General features: G+C 53.3%; 6 protein-coding genes across 6 annotated transcripts; 3 read left to right on the forward strand and 3 right to left on the reverse strand.

The window, feature by feature from the left end:
• Positions 1-628: 628 nt before the first annotated feature.
• A1O1_00684 (uncharacterized protein) lies at positions 629-1,456 on the forward strand (the record flags this gene model as incomplete). Its single annotated transcript, XM_007721601.1, has 1 exon — positions 629-1,456. One exon carries the CDS (start codon positions 629-631, stop codon positions 1,454-1,456), a length of 828 nt encoding a protein of 275 aa, XP_007719791.1.
• Positions 1,457-1,923: 467 nt separating this feature from the next.
• Positions 1,924-3,401, reverse strand: A1O1_00685 (uncharacterized protein; the record flags this gene model as incomplete). Its single annotated transcript, XM_007721602.1, has 2 exons — positions 1,924-2,788; positions 2,965-3,401. The coding sequence occupies 2 exons, from the start codon at positions 3,399-3,401 to the stop codon at positions 1,924-1,926; spliced, it is 1,302 nt and encodes a 433-aa protein (XP_007719792.1).
• A 760-nt stretch (positions 3,402-4,161) lies between these two features.
• A1O1_00686 (uncharacterized protein) lies at positions 4,162-5,652 on the reverse strand (the record flags this gene model as incomplete). Its single annotated transcript, XM_007721603.1, has 2 exons — positions 4,162-5,189; positions 5,232-5,652. The coding sequence occupies 2 exons, from the start codon at positions 5,650-5,652 to the stop codon at positions 4,162-4,164; spliced, it is 1,449 nt and encodes a 482-aa protein (XP_007719793.1).
• A 384-nt stretch (positions 5,653-6,036) lies between these two features.
• On the reverse strand, positions 6,037-7,857 carry A1O1_00687 (beta-N-acetylhexosaminidase; the record flags this gene model as incomplete). The annotated part of the gene is made up of 1 exon (XM_007721604.1): positions 6,037-7,857. One exon carries the CDS (start codon positions 7,855-7,857, stop codon positions 6,037-6,039), a length of 1,821 nt encoding a protein of 606 aa, XP_007719794.1.
• Positions 7,858-9,674: 1,817 nt separating this feature from the next.
• Positions 9,675-11,694, forward strand: A1O1_00688 (uncharacterized protein; the record flags this gene model as incomplete). The annotated part of the gene is made up of 3 exons (XM_007721605.1): positions 9,675-9,773; positions 9,836-9,945; positions 10,002-11,694. The coding sequence occupies 3 exons, from the start codon at positions 9,675-9,677 to the stop codon at positions 11,692-11,694; spliced, it is 1,902 nt and encodes a 633-aa protein (XP_007719795.1).
• Positions 11,695-13,233: 1,539 nt separating this feature from the next.
• Positions 13,234-15,185, forward strand: A1O1_00689 (uncharacterized protein; the record flags this gene model as incomplete). Its single annotated transcript, XM_007721606.1, has 2 exons — positions 13,234-13,885; positions 13,945-15,185. 2 exons carry the CDS (start codon positions 13,234-13,236, stop codon positions 15,183-15,185), a joined length of 1,893 nt encoding a protein of 630 aa, XP_007719796.1.
• Between the last annotated feature and the right edge of the window lie 681 nt (positions 15,186-15,866).

Consider the following 15,866-nt stretch of genomic DNA (forward strand, 5'->3'; position numbering starts at 1 on the left):
GGGTTCTTCACCTCTTTCTGAAATTCCCGGCGTGCTCTAGTCGTCTAACACGAATACGAGAGGAAGTTTTGTGGTACGGGTGCCTAAGGTAGGTACAGGCAGACCCGGCGAGGAGTGACTTTTTCGGCGGCGAAGGAGAAGGAGAGGAGCAGGTTAGTTGTCCTTTGCTACTGCTCGACGAAGCAGGAGACTTCTTAGGAGCAGATCAGTGAAAAAAGTGAAGAAGTGAAGTGCGTTTGATTGAGAGAGAACAATTCATTGGCATTTGTGAGGATTGTGACTGCGCAGCTTCCACAAAGAGTGATAACTTGACTGCGGATTCCAACTTCTACTTCACGTTCAGTCACATTCCCTGCGCGACCTGCATCTTGAACCCCTCTTCCTCCTCTTCCCTTTCTTCCGCAACATTGTCTTCGCTTATCAGTCTTCAGTCTGAGTCGGCCTTGAGGTGAGACAGAGACATAGTTGCAGACATTCAAGCGCAGAACGAACCCCTCGCGGCATCCCTTCCGTCGGTGATTTGCCGATGCTGGTCCGCGGCGTCGTTGTTCAACTCTCAGGTTTCTACTCAAAAGATCGCGCTCGGTGCTTGCGGTGTGGAAGAGACCATCAAGCCTTCTTATCAACAATGGAAGCCGAGGAAATCCACGACATCTGCTATGTCCGCAACGCCCACAAGCGGCAGAAACTCGACCTTTACTTTCCTGCGAGTCGCAGCCGCCCTTGCCCATTGATCATCTACATCCATGGAGGAGCATTCGCATTCGGGACCAAGAAGACAGAACTGGTGCCCAAGCATCTTCGAGACCATGGCTACGCTGTCGCATCACTCGATTACCGGCTTAGCGGAGACGCCATCTTCCCTGCAGCACTGGAGGACTGTAAAGCCGCCGTCCGTTGGTTGCGAGCACATGCGGGGAGATACCAAATTGATGGGGGTCGGTTTGTGGCGTGGGGAGAATCGGCGGGAGGACATCAGGCTGTAATGCTGGGCGTGACCGGGGATACGAAGGAGTTTGATGTGGGCGAACATCTGGACATCTCCAGCAAGGTGCAAGGGGTCGTGGATTACTACGCGCCAACCGATTTCCTGCAGATGGACGACCACGCTTTGCCAGGGAGCCTGGAGCACAATGCAAGAGAGTCGCCGGAATCGCGCTATATTGGCGGGCCCATAACAGAAAACCGAGCTCTGGTTGAGAAGGCCAATCCAATTACCTGGATCAAGCGCCAGCTGCCACCTTTCTTCATCGCCCATGGTACCGAGGACCGCATTGTCCCCTTGCATCAGAGCGAATTGCTTGTAAGCGCGTTGGAGAAGGTCGGGGCTCGTGCTATATTCCATCCTGTTGACGGCGCTGAGCATGGATTTCAAGGGGCGACTGAGGAACAGACCCAGGCACTCAAAGAAGCGACTGAGAAGTTTCTGAAAAATCTCTTTGACAGTCTTTGTTGAAGGGAAGCTTGAGCCGCGGAGCCCATGGATGAACTGACTTACTGATATTAATATTCATGGCTGGAGCATCGCGTCAAGGCAGTATGCGATCTGCAACTCTTATGGATGGGGACAGTCTCTCCGGTACATAGTCTTCTCTAGCAAGACGTCCGAATTAAAGCCTGGTACCAAAGAGTGAACCTCGTTCAAATATCATCAGGCGTAGTCCATATGTCGTTGTGCAACCATAGTCTATGTCCTGACTTACCTTTGTACTGCACTCATACCTTTGGTCTAGATTGCCTCTGATCTTCACGTTTGACGAGAGACAAGCAATCTCCAAGACATGTCTAGTTCTAGCTCTATGGTTGTCGGTCCGATTCCACCTCATGCAACACTTTCATCAGTCTGCCCACAGATCTTGTCAGTATCATGGTTAACCCTTCCAAGCCAGCAGGAAACCGCATCAGGCAAGAGTATCGTCGTGCTCACCTATCCAATCCCAACGTCAATTCCTCTCTCGGCGTAGCAAAAGTCAATCTGAAATTGCCATTTCGCTCACTCCCGAAACTAGCACCCATGGCCAACCAGACCCCGCCACGAGCCATGCGCCAATTCAACTCGAGCTCAGCGTCCTGACTATCTTCGCGCAAGTAATGTGATAGGTCGATCCAGATAAAGCTGGTGACACTGGCCGAGTTGTAAGGGATATGATTCTCCCGAAGTCTCGACACAGTGTATTCATAGGCATCGGTCATCCGGGTCTGGAATAGAGGGAAGTACCAGTCCAGAAAGGGTCGGTCGGTGAGGAGATTGAGCCAGGCGTGTTCGGCGAGTTGAGAGGCGCGGGTGAAGCTGGCGATGGCGCGGAAGGACTTGAGGAGAGCGCTTCCTCCAACAGCACTGCCTCCTTTACCGTTTCCTCTTCCTGTAAGCTGATTGGCAGCGCCAGGAGAGATCACGGCGCCGATTCGCACCCCGTTGGCGCAAAAGTCCTTGCTCATAGCATATATCACATGCACGAGTTCCGAGTCAATATATTCATGCAGTGGGAACGAAAGGACTGACACAAACGGCGGCGGGTGCGGGATGTCGGTACTGGGGAAGTGCGAACGCGCATATACCTCGTCCGAAATCAGGTGGATGCTGTACTTCGAACACAAGCGGAGAATGCCCGCGAGGAACTCGGTCTCGTAGGGTCGACCGAGTGGATTGTGTGGGCTTGAGATGAGAATGGCACGGATGGGCACCCCTGCCGAGTTTGAACGGTGGTAGGCGTCTTCATACGCTGTGACGGCTGCGGCGGACGTTGGATTCACGCCTGCGCCAAAGTCGACTAGTACGGATTTCACCCTGGATCACCCACTATGGGGTGGACAACGGTAAGTATCTTGCTCCAACACAACAGGCACAGCGCAAGGTAGCACAAGCCCATGCAGAAGGCGTAGTGTATAGATGGCCTTGCCACAGCAGCACCTGGGGCTCATGGGGAGATTGAGGAGGTCGAGGCTGATTGAGGAGTAACGCACTTTGCCCGAGCCTCAATGTCTGGGAAGAACCCGACGTATAGCGGTCGACCGACCAAGATCCCTTCCCCGGGTTCCCCGATGCAGAAGGCCAGATCGTCCACCGCACTGCCTGCTCCGTTGCAGATGCAGATGTGCTTCTCTGTAATCTCCATGGAGGGACGGAAGACTTCGGTCACGAACGAGGCTACCGCGCTGCGCAGGGCTGAGGAGCCCGCCGGTCCTTCACCGTACGTTAGATGGACCGGCTTGATGTTCATGTGCATGTTGATATGCTGGACGATTTCGTCACGCATCAACTTGTTCTCGGCCACGGCCAAGGCCACGATGCCTTCTGGGTTGAGGTCCCTGTCATATTGATTGTGGAAACAATGGGACCGAATTTCGTGGAGTTTGCTGGGTACGAGGTTCGACAGAGCTCTTTGAGATATGTGGACCATCTTCAGTAGGTTGTCGAGAACATCAGAGAGAGAGAGAGAGAGAGAGAGAGAGAGAGAGAGAGAGAGAGAGACAGAGAGAGAGCAACAGGCTTGAAGACAGGTAGAAACAAGTGATGGAGTTCACTTTGAGATTGGACGTTGATGTTGATAGCAAAGAGGCTGCAGCCACGATACCGATATACCGATATGACATCATCAACATCATATCTTATCAATCATGTGACTTGAATCAAGTCTGCTTACGTAATTGGGGTTCGCCTTCGACATTCCGCGCTGTGCAACGTCTCTTCTTCCTCCTTTCAACTTTCTTCCTCCACGAGTACCTTTAGTTACTGTTACACAACTTCCGTATCTGGATGGATACGAGACTGCCTAGGTCCCGGGTAGAGACTGTTTTGGCCATACGGATCAAACGACCGAAGAGGCTTCCCGGGGATTCAACTATTCCGAAACATATACTGATAGCAAGGAACAGATGAGGATGCGGTCGGTTGAGAGAATGAGCAGCGGCCAGACCTGGGGCAACGTCTACATGGTCCAGACCGAGAAGCTTGAAACGCACAATATGTGACCAGTCAGGTGGATAGGTACCTACTAGTCAGGCAATAGGTATATAAGGTACGCGCTTGCATGACCTCCTTCTCACTCATGTGTATAGACCTTCCGGCTCGACCAATGTGAGTATTCCATCTTCCGCTCATGTTATATCTCATAAGGTGCAATTCAATCAAATCTCCTGTCTACCCTGCTCTGCTTGCTATCAGTACAACAACCCCAACAACTCCACGACAGTATGTTTCTCAATATGATCAACGACATCTTTGATCCCGTTGGCTGTTGTCTCCCCCAAGACAGGATTGACCAAACTCAAGAACTTCGCATCGACCTGGTCCCTCGTGAACGGATGCTGCGCCTCACCCAAGGGAAACGTGATGTCGACCTCCTCCACCCCGAGCCCATCATCAGCATACTCAACGCTGATCCTCGAGCCGAACTGCGTGATCGACGAATCCGCCACACAAACAATCTTGTCCGTAAGCGCGCGCACTTCCGGATCACGCAGACGATTCCCTTCATAACACTTGATCCCATTATCCGAGCCATACAGGAAACTATTCGCGGTCGTGAAATACGCCGAGAACTGCGCGTCGACCATATTCTCGGGATGGACCTTATTCGGCGTTCTGGCGCCCACGACCAACAGATTATTCGGACTCAGCGACAACGTGATCCTCTTGACATCGGCGGCCTTGGTATACCCCCTGTCCCTCCCCAGTTTGGCAGCATATTCGATGAACCCATGCGTCATACGACATGCGGGGAACGGCTTCAGGGACGTCTCGAGAAACTCCCAGCGCGACCCGAGGTCGCTGACCAGATACGACAGATCCTTGTCCTGTTTCGGACTGTAGGCGTGCAGGAAACCGAATCTGGCGCCTTCCACGATCTTGGCTGCGCCGAGGACGCCAGCCTCCGCGAGCGCGACGCACTGGAAGGCATCGTGCACCGCGAACCCCGGATGCAGGCGTTTGTTCCAGCTCCCGTTCTCCAGGTACTGCATTGACCCGGCGGCCTTGGAGCCTGCAAGCCCAAAGGCGTTGGAGACGGTGGCGACGTCCAGCGACTTGAGCACGCTGATGGTCGCCACTGCGCCGAAGATGCCCGCGGTCGATGTGTTGTGGAAGCCGCGCGCGTACGCTTCGTTGCCGAGTTCGCGGCCGAGGCGGCATGTGATTTCGTACCCGACAGCCACGGCGAGCAGGAAGCGGTTGATGTCGATGTCAAGATCTGACTCTTTGTTTTCGTTGTTGTCGTCGTCATGGGCAGTACTCAGCACTTCTGCTTGGGTCAAGCCCGCGCCGATCGCAGTCACGCCGGCGTGCAGTGTGCCTTTGGCGTAGGTGTCGTCGAAGTCGAGCGTGTGGCCTAAGGTTGCGTTCAGGAGTCCCGCGTACGCTGGCGTGTATCCCTTTCCCTTGCCGATGACGGTGCATGTCCCTGTTTGGCCGCCGAGGGCTTTGACCGCGTTGCAGATCGGCTCGGTCGAGTCTGACGAATGGCTGGCCGCGAGAGTCACGCCGATATAGTCGAGAATATATTCTTTCAGTCGTTCCCGTATTGGGCTGGTCATGACGTCTGGCTGGACATGGGCGACGAAGTTGGAGAAGATGCTGGTCACGGGGATCTCGGTGGGTTTCGTGGTCCCGTTTACACCGTTGGGCTCGTCGAGAGTATCATTCAGCAAAGACATTGGAGACGAGAACAGAGGAATGGATTAAATTGATATTTTACACCTCTGATACCGATGCAGGAGACCGAGACTGGGGAAGTTCTGGTTTCGAGAAGCAAGGCCACGAGGGTCCCTAGATAGTTTATAGACCGAAACAACTCATCTCCTCTCGCTCCGCAATCGTGCCCCCGCATTGTCATCTGTTGCGAGGCGCTGTTGGCCTCGGGATCCTCGAAATCACTTGACAGCACTGCATTGCCCGTTGGAGTAAAGCCCTCTTCATCTCGAAAACCACTGCTCTCGAGAATCTCCAACCGACTTGGTTCAAGATCGCCGTAATCGCCTTCTTGCCCACAACGCGATGAATTCTCGAAGCGTGGCCTACTCTTTCTCTCCAACGCTGTCTTATTGTGTTGTCGCGTAGTCTGCCAGTACTGTTTGGTTGTAGTACAGATCGCAGGCATGCGGGTGTTGAAGACAGTATTTGGGAACCAGAGGCGCGGCCTGGACACCATTTGCAACGAGATATTCTCGAAAATTCAGGATACGCTGCGACATCTCCGTTGTACGCTTGAGTCCCGTGGCAGGATCCCTGTTTCCGGACCACGCGAGTTCAGCCATGGCAGCCGCCCTGGGCCACATCTTGGACGAGATAACAGTGTCATCGACCTGTTCAGACCAGAGAGGCACCTCGGTTCCAAGAACATGGGACTTCTCGGCGTCGGTGAGGTTGAGGGTGAAATCATAGTCATACACTCGCTGCCAGCTCTTGTAGGGAGCACACCATGAACCACCGCCTCCCCCATAGTTGAAAGTCGGCACACTGGCGTTCGGATTGGCCATTTCATTGTAGCGAGGATCATTCGTCACCCAGCCACCAAACCCGCAATCCAAGTAGAAAAAATCGGAAGAAGACACAATGACATCGTAGCCTTGGGAAGTCAGATTCTTGATGTTGGTCAGACCGCCATTCCACGACTGGAGAATGATGTTTTTTGGTAACGTGTGGGTATGAGGATCCGACAACAGGATATCTTCCCACATTATCAGAGTCTTGTTGGCAGTTGAAGAGAATATGGGAATGGCTTTGTCCACCCAGACTTGCAGAAGGTCGTCGTAGGTTCGAGATGCGTTGGCGGCAAACCACTCCCGGACGATACTGCTGAAGTTGTAGCAACCTGGATGAACTTCGTCTGCCCCAACGTGGAATATGTTGTCTGTGAAGAGGGACGAAAGCTCAGCATAGACATTTCCGATGACGTCGTATGTCTTGTTGTTGAGTATGTCGAGTTGTCCAGGATTAGGCTCGGTCGCGGTGTGCAGTGCCCAAACGTCGTTTGACCACCACGAATTCGCGCACGCGACAATGCTGGGGTCTACCTGCGCCCATCCCGAGGACGCATGGCCTGGCATATCGACCTCTGGAATGATGCGAACACCGTGGGCTCGAGCATAGGCGATGACGGCACGGATGTCGTTCTGGGAATAAATGTTCCTGGGGGAGTATGCATCTTTGGTCATCTGAGGATATGTTTTCATTTGGATAGGCCAAGATTGCGCGTCGACAAGATGCCAGTGGAGGACGTTCATCTTCGACAGAGCCATACCATCAATCTGCTCAAAGATCTTGGGCAGGCTGATGAAGTTTCGCCCAGTGTCTATCAGCGCCCCTCGGTAGGGGTAGTTAGGGTAGTCGGAGATCGAGACGGGCTGCTCAATCATAAGGCCCCCTTTACCATCCGAAATAATGATTTGCTGCAACGTCGTGAACGCATGCAGGGCGCCCCATACTGTCTCTGCCGTGATATTGATTGCCTGAGAAGCCGGGGTGATCTCAACAGTATAGGACTCATCTACTCCTTGTTGCAGATCAGCCTCACCGTCCGCAATGGTGAGGTCGACCTGGATCAGAATGGGATCAGATCTCCGCACTCTAGATGATGCTGCAGCGGTCGGAAAGGGTTCGAAGATCGATATTGGTGCCTCGACGGCAGCAGGTACCCATTTCAGTTCGCTAATCGAAGTCCAGGCACGATTCCAGGCATCACTAACGAGTCGACTGGGGGCAGCGTTCAAGACCAAGTAGCCTGCCAGTTGCTTCGGTCCCGAGGATCCCCAAGTGATGGACTGAGGAGCAGGCAGCGGGTTGACCACGACCGCATCGCTGCATGCAGTGAGAATGCTGGCCGTAAGGGTAGCGATCTGAACGAAGCGGCTGACAAACATCTTGCCTCAGAGGAGTCGACCGCGCGCAGGAGGATCAGCAGGCAATGAGGGAGTGAGTGGCCGACAGCCCTCCGAGGGGATCTGGACATGGTTTTCATGTCCTTGGACGGTTGAAGCCATCGGGCAAAGGAGCTTCTCGCCGTTCACGATGGTTGCCTCCCGCGCGTTAAGTGACACCGGAGTTGCGACGTTCCAATCGTGCGAACGCGACCCTGCAGATGGTCATACTGAGGGTTTGGAGGCCGTGAGATCGCCAGAGGAGGACAATGTAACTTCAAGATTCGGCGGAGATGGCAGTCCGATCAAGGTTGTGCTGAGAAGAGGTACCTAGGTAGGTATTTGGATAGCTTGATATGCGTATTGCTACGGTGACATTGTAGGTCAATGTAAAGGTACCTAGGTAGATACCAGGTAGTAGCAAAAGATGAGGTACCTATCAGACCTTACTAGTAGTAGGTAGGTACAGTATAGTAGTAGGTAACTACTAGAGTAGAAGACTAGGAGTAGAAGCTCGCCGTCAATGGTTGGGCGCAGGTAGAAAGTGGCTGCGAATGTGATTGTAAGGATGACAAGGAGGACATTTGGGAGGATGCCAGTGTGCAATGCAGTGCAGTGGCTTGATAACAATCCAACCTCCCACTCCCACTCCCAGTCTTCTCCCCGTTCCTATGGCCTCCAATGCTACACCCTGATACTATCACCCGTCCTTTGTTCTCAAGATCTACTGGAGTGATACGTTACAACCACATTGCTCTCCTACCTGCCTTGCCTAGTCACCTCGTAGCCTCTCTTCAGCACACCGCCTCCAGCCATCATGATAGCTTGACAAATCCATTCTGTTCAATTGGCTATTGCGGGGGACTGCAACGACGCACGCTCCCGATCCATCGTTATCTTGAATGAATATTGAGCCAGTCCAGGCACCGCCGTCACGATGAACGACGCGTCCTCCTCTACCACAACATGGGCAGAAGAGTGTATACCGTGTTAGTAACAGATGAATTCGTCTACAGCGCTGGAGGTCCGATGGAATGGAACCTGGAGGATACCGTTATCTGTGAGGAGACTATAGAATACTTGTTGGATATCTACCTCAGTTATCCATAGCTTTCAGCGACCTTTGTAGACCCTCACGCGTCCGTTGGGAGTTGCATCTCCGATCTTGGGCACTGGAGAAGAGTCCTGAACCATGCCCGACGGGAGGACATATATGCCTTCATCTGGTTTCTCTGCTTCCGCCACGATTGATCAATTCGTAGCACGCAATGAAGCCACTTTGGAATTCAAGGGGTGGCACAATCCCAATCACTTCGGCAATACATGACTCTTCTGAGTCCGATACAATGCACACAGCCATTGAATTCCGTGGTGACGACTGTCGCGACATGACCAGAAGCATCCCTAACCCTCACGTCTAAGTGTCCTTAGGCTCCTATAACAACGGTAACCGGTGGCTAAGTTAGGTCCCTGAACACCCGGGTGAGATGACCACCATGTGTTATGGCACCCAACCCTAGCCTAAGAAGCCCAGGACCAGTGCCTGGAAAGCCCCTGGAGGTCGATTGTGCAGCCTAGATTATTAGGTGAGAGTGCGGGGTCCTAGAAGCGCAGGCAGATCTGCCAGTTGCGCCTGCGTCTTACTTAAGCAATTTCCTCTTATGGGAAATCTTTGGCATCATATTTTTTGTTGACAGTGTCTAACAATGACTGAGGAAATCTGGTATTGCACGACATCACAATAGCGACAACTCAATCCCGGTCGTGCTTCCGATGAATCCTCCAACCTGAGACTGGTATTCTACGAGGGGAACTCTATGATGGGTGACGAAGGCCCTGATTCCTTCCTCTCGAGGGAGAATTCCCATGATGCCGAGTCAAGACCGGGCAAAAGACAACGCACCTTTATCGCACGCCAGGTATGGGAGCCCGGCGAGGCCCATTCTTGTCTTCCTTTCCCTCGTGCTAATCTCCTTCTTAGGCTTGCGAGGCGTGTCGTGCAAAGAAAACAAGATGCGACGAGGACATGCCATGCAGTCTCTGCAGGAGTCTGGGGATCGAATGTACTTATGCCGAACGTAAGCCTACCAAGTAGGTACACCTCAACCTTCAAGCACTCTTTCTCTCGGCTGACAACGGGCACCCAGGAATGAGATCTCTATGAGCATGATCTTCAACACCCTGAAGAGGATGGAGTCCAAGATCGATCATCTATCCGTGCCGGAGTCTCCTGTGCCCCGACAGGGGTCCGAGTCGATTCGAAGTGATCCAGGCCGTCCACTCGTGGAGAGCCCCTACCGCATGGAGGCTCCAATGTCAATCGCGTCTATAACATCGCCTCCAGCTCCGAGCGCCGGGCCTCCGACTCAGTCACCCGATCGCCTATCCTTCAGTGCCCACCAAACCGTCCACTGGCCTGGAATAGTGGCAACACTACCTAACAGCCTCGCTTCAGCCGCTCAGAGCCTCGAACGAAGCTATCCCACCCTTCTTGAATCTGGGCGACCACAGCTCGACCCAATCATCCCCGCGCAAGCCTCTTTCCCTGGCGGTGACTGGCTCGCCTCGCTGGGCTTGTCCTGTGTCAAAGATTTATCGAATGCTTATTTCGATACTTTCAACCGCGTCTATCCTTTTGTCGACCGTGATTACTATTTCCTGAGCACTCTTGCCGTTGTGGTTCGGGAGGGTTTCGGATATGACATCGAGTCTTGTCTGGTGTTAAATGTCATGGCAATGGGATGTATGGGCCTCCGATCATTTGAGGAAGGAGGGTTCGACACTGCCGGCCACCCCCCAATATCTCCAATCGTCCGCAATATCATGGACGAGGAAATACCTGGGTTGAGCTTTTTTAACGAAGCTCGCAGACGAGTCGGCTTTTGTCTCACCGAAAGGGACATCCAAAGCTGTCAGTATTATCTTGTGTCGGCCCTGTTTTTCGCGCAACTTATGCGTCCTGTCGACGAATGGATGATGACAAACCGTGCTGCCGTCACCTGCACTGCGTTCTTCAAGTGCCCACCAGAACCTCACGATGAGTGGTTGGCGGATATGCAATCTAGGTTGTTCTGGACTGCCCTGGTGCTCGAGACTGTCATTGTTCAGGAGCTAGAATTGCCGCCTAGCAGACTGAAGGACTGGGAAGATGTGGTGCCGCTTCCCAAATTCACCATTTATCCTTATGCCGACAAGTCGCGCCCTCGAAACGCAGACGATTCATATTACCACTACCACTTCCTCGCCCAAATCGCCCACCGAATCATCCTCAGTCGAATCCGGGACGAACTGTACTATAGCAATCCTTCAGCAACGCTGGCAGACGAATTGCGGCATCAGCTGGATCAGTGGCGCGATAACCTTCCTGCTGCGTTGCACTGGACCAGCGAGGGCGAGGACCAGACGTTTGACTCACCTGCCAATGCAATTGTGGTGACATTGCTCCAAGCTCGCAACCGTATATCCAGATTCCACCTAGGCCGGCCATTCTTGTACAAAGCCATCCAGAAGCCTACGTCGGTGAGCGAAACCGATTTGAAAGTCTGCTCGGAAGCTCTACAATATGCAATGGATTGGCCGCTAGCCCTGGACGTTTGCGCGCGGATGAAAAGTTTTATGCCGTTGAAGTATTTTGGTTCGGGGCAGATGTTTGGACAACTGTTCATATTCCATGCTTTCAAGAACTCGCCCAACCCCCGAATCCGCGAAATACTCCCCATGGGATACGAAGTCTGGTGTACCAGAATGCTGAGGTTCATGGCTGAGTTGGTGGAGTCTAGCCCAACCTTGTCAAAAGACTTCGAATTGCTGTCTGCATTATACCACCTGGCCGAAGCTTGAAGAGTTCAGGACAGTCCTTAACACTGGGATCAGTCTCTCGGTCTCTAGATGCGACAGGAATGGTCGGGTTCTTTGGCGCTGTTCCAATTTCCAGACGCCATATTCCTTGCTCGCCTCACAACAACCTTCAACACGCCTCTTCGCTGGGGCTGTCTCTACTCAGCAGTAATCTGCAATAACATGGGTCTGACATCCACCGAAGGTAAGCTGCCTGCCAGATTCAGGAAACCGAAGAGGACAAGGACGTTATACCCACCCCACAGCGCCGGATTTGCACACCGTCTTGCCCACGGTCAACGTTACTTTCGAGCTTCTGCTCGAGCAAGCCAATAGCGCCCTCGCCTAACACCAGCCGTGATGGTTTCGACACAGAGATGCCGTAATAAATGCGGAGAGCCTCGGACCTCAGGCCACCTACCCGGGGTAACGGTCAAGCTTTGTCCCATGCTTTCTCAAGCCTCGACAGAACACATGCTCCAGTAGCCACCTAAACAATCATGAGGGCAGGGAACTCAATCTAGGCTACGCGCAACAACGATTGCGGGGTCAAAACTTGTGTGCTCCATCCAACTACGGGTTTACGGATGGATATACGAACCATGTGCTCCTGGATGGGATGCTTGGCTTGGCTGTCTTCTAGCTACCGGGTATCTATCGCCGAAGTAGGGGAGGCGCGCCCGTATCCGAGGTCTTCGCCTGACTCCACTACGTCAATGTGTACGATTATGTACCATATCACTGGCCCTCAGCAACACACCTATCTACGTATTACTGTCTAGGAACGTATAACCAAGGATGGTTGCAGCGCGGATTGTGGTATTCATCCCGTGTCAACCAAATGGTTTCCGTGGTAAGAGTGAGTGATGACGGGTCACGTCGAAACCAGCTTTCGAGTGAGGTCGATGTATCGGTCTTACGAACCCTGCTGGTCTCACTCGAGTCGAGACTCTGTGCTTGAACTGACAGTTCCGGTGGACGTCCTGTTCCAAAACATTCCACTCCGCCGTCACGTACCTGTGACTGGCCCATGTCCACTACCTACCCAACCCGGCAGGGTCGGTTTCGAGGTCGGGCAGACTCTCGTTGCTTGAAAATGCTGAGTAGTCCGGCCTCAGTGCCGCCGGGGGTGATTGCATAGAGATTGGTACTTGAGCTTCAATTCCAAGACCTGAGGACACGACGAAGGGAGATCTAGTAGATGATCCAAAGGCTGTGCGACTCTCCCCCGAAATATACCAGATTGGGTATCCCGAAACCCCCTCTCACACTTTCGGGTGGACGAATGGCAAACTCAATTTCTCGTTTTTCCCCGCGTCCCCGGCCCTATTCCCCATGTTGTTTGGGAGGGGCGCGGGGAGGGGAGAAGGTGGCAAAACCCAGCCTCAAAGGTCTAGTATATAAGTGTCTTCCAGCCTCGTCCAAAGTGTCCTCAGATTCTCCTATCTGCTGGCCAAAAAAAGACGTACGATTACTGACCGGAAATCAACAAGATTTACGCAGACAAGAGAAAAGGCCAGGCATAAAGATATTCCTGCTGACATGAGCGTCACGGTCCAATCCGCGACGGACCCGGGCCTCACTCTGTCCAAGGACCGTTGTGAGCCTGGCTCGGTCAACATCCCTGTGGCAACCTGGCCCAAGACAGCCGAAACGACATCGGTCGACTCCGATGCCGTTGCCACGAAGATCGTCGACTCGTTCAATCAAGCCCTTACCAACGGAGACACCAAGGCCATTGCTGATCTGTTCCTCGAAGGTGGTTACTGGCGCGATCATCTTGGTGTTACCTGGGACTTGCGGACTCTGAAAGGACCCAACAAAATCGCCGAGTTTCTTGCCGATGGGTGCACCTTGAGCAAGATTGAGATCGACCGGAGCTCGTCGTATCGAGCGCCTCAACTTGGAGCCTTCGATGGTACGGGAGACGTTAAAGGCATCCAGTTTTTCTTTAACTTCACCTCAAAAGATGGTGCTGGGCAGGGTGTCGCCCGCCTGGCCGAGCGGGACGGACAATGGAAGATCTTTACCTTCTTCACAGTGCTCCAAGACCTCAAGGGCCATGAAGAAGCCGTAGGACCACGACGGTCGAAAGGTGTAGAGCACGGTGGGAAACCAGATCGAAAAAATTGGCTAGAGAGGAGAAAGGCTGAAATCGATTTCGAAGGCAAAGAGCCCGTGGTGCTGATTCTAGGTACACAAGACGAACCACCGTCCTTCAATGCAGAATGCGATTGCTAATATATTTGTTAGGAGCCGGCCAGGGCGGACTCACTGCGGCAGCGCGTCTAAAAATGCTGGGCGTTGAGACACTGATCATTGACCGGGAAGATCAAATCGGCGACAACTGGCGACGTCGATATCATCAACTCGTCCTGCACGACCCAGTCTGGTACGACCACATGCCATATCTCCATTTCCCAGAGTTCTGGCCCGTCTTCACGCCGAAAGACAAGCTGGCCGACTTCTTCGACTCCTATGCCAGACTGCTCGAACTCAACGTCTGGGTCAAGACGACGTTAGAATCGACTTCGTGGGACGAGAACAAGAAACAGTGGACCATCACAGTCCAGCGGACCAAACCCGACGGCAGCACCGAGTCACGCACGCTGCATCCAAAGCACGTCATCCAAGCTACCGGGCATTCCGGCAAGAAGAACTTCCCAGCCCACATGAAGGGACTCGGCAATTTCAAAGGCGACCGACTATGCCACTCGTCCGAATTCACCGGGGCCAAACTAGACGGCAAAGGCAAAAAGGCTATTGTTGTAGGCTCGTGCAACTCCGGCCACGACATCGCACAGGACTTCTACGAAAAAGGGTACGATGTGACGATTGTCCAGCGGTCGACGACATGCGTCATCTCCAGCGAAGCCATCACCGAGATCGGCTTGAAGGGTCTCTACTCCGAGGACGGCCCCCCAGTCAACGACGCGGACCTGTGGCTCCACAGTCTCCCCAGCGAAGTGCTGAAGGCTCTGCAAGTCAAGATCACCGAGTTGCAAGAGAAATTTGACAAAAAGACTCTCGATGGGCTCGCGAAGGCCGGGTTCGGGTTGGACCGCGGGCCCGAAAATGCTGGACTGTTCATGAAATATTTCCAGCGCGGCGGCGGGTACTACATCGACGTCGGCTGTTCGCAGTTAATCATCGACAGCAAGATCAAGGTCAAGCAGGGCCAGGAGATCGACGAAGTGGTGCCTCATGGACTGAGATTCGCGGACGGCAGCGAGCTCGAGGCCGACGAGATCATTTTCGCCACGGGGTACCAGAACATGCGGACGCAAGCGCGCGAGATCTTTGGCGACGAACTTGCGGACCGTGTGGGTGATATCTGGGGATACGATGCCGAGGGCGAGATGCGGACGATCTGGCGCAAGACGGGTCATCCGGGTTTCTGGTTCATGGGCGGCAATTTGGCCCTGTGTCGGTATTATTCCAAGAGACTGGCTTTGCAGATCAAGGCGTTGGAGGAGGGTTTTTGTCAATATTGAAGTTTGGGTGGGATCGCATTGGGCGAAAACTCCTACTACTAGTAGTAAAGGAGAAGGGAGAGGCAGAAGAACAAAGGACAGAGGGCAGTCTCGGCAGGATACCATGAGCTCCACAGAATCATGGCCCGGAATGGATTTCTCGCTTGTTTTGTTTCCCACCGAGTTATTCCAACGGTCGGATGAGCTTGTACACAATAACTCCAGTCTGTTGTATTATGAAGAGTTTCGGTACTGCATGAGGTGAGATCCATGCGGTCCATCTCACCAATCTTTCCCATTCATTACTATTTTCCCTTCTGAACTGACCTAGTCATATCCCAATCGTAGTAGTCCATGGCCAGCTGCGAGCACTTTTCTGCAGACTCCCGCGGAGTCAACGGACACGGACACGGACACGGTCATTCCTCGAGTGGGACTCGTCTCAGATTCTATGTGAACAGCAGGCAGTGTCTGTCATGGTGATTCATGTTGCCACACTGCCTGACTCGCTGTGCCCTCTTTTTGCCCTGCCAGCAGGGACCCGTGGTCTCTTGATACTCCTTTCAGCAGTCTCAGGGCACAGGGTGAGGAAGGAAGACGCAACGGTGCAGTCCCAGCAACTGGTACTCTTTGGCGATCGCTAGTCTGAAGACTGCTTCGCGTGGATGTCACTCGCTTCAGGCTTTGACTAGTCTTTGGCGA

Source organism: Capronia coronata, assembly GCF_000585585.1.
Source record: "Capronia coronata CBS 617.96 chromosome Unknown acBCG-supercont1.1, whole genome shotgun sequence".
Lineage (NCBI taxonomy): Eukaryota > Fungi > Ascomycota > Eurotiomycetes > Chaetothyriales > Herpotrichiellaceae > Capronia > Capronia coronata.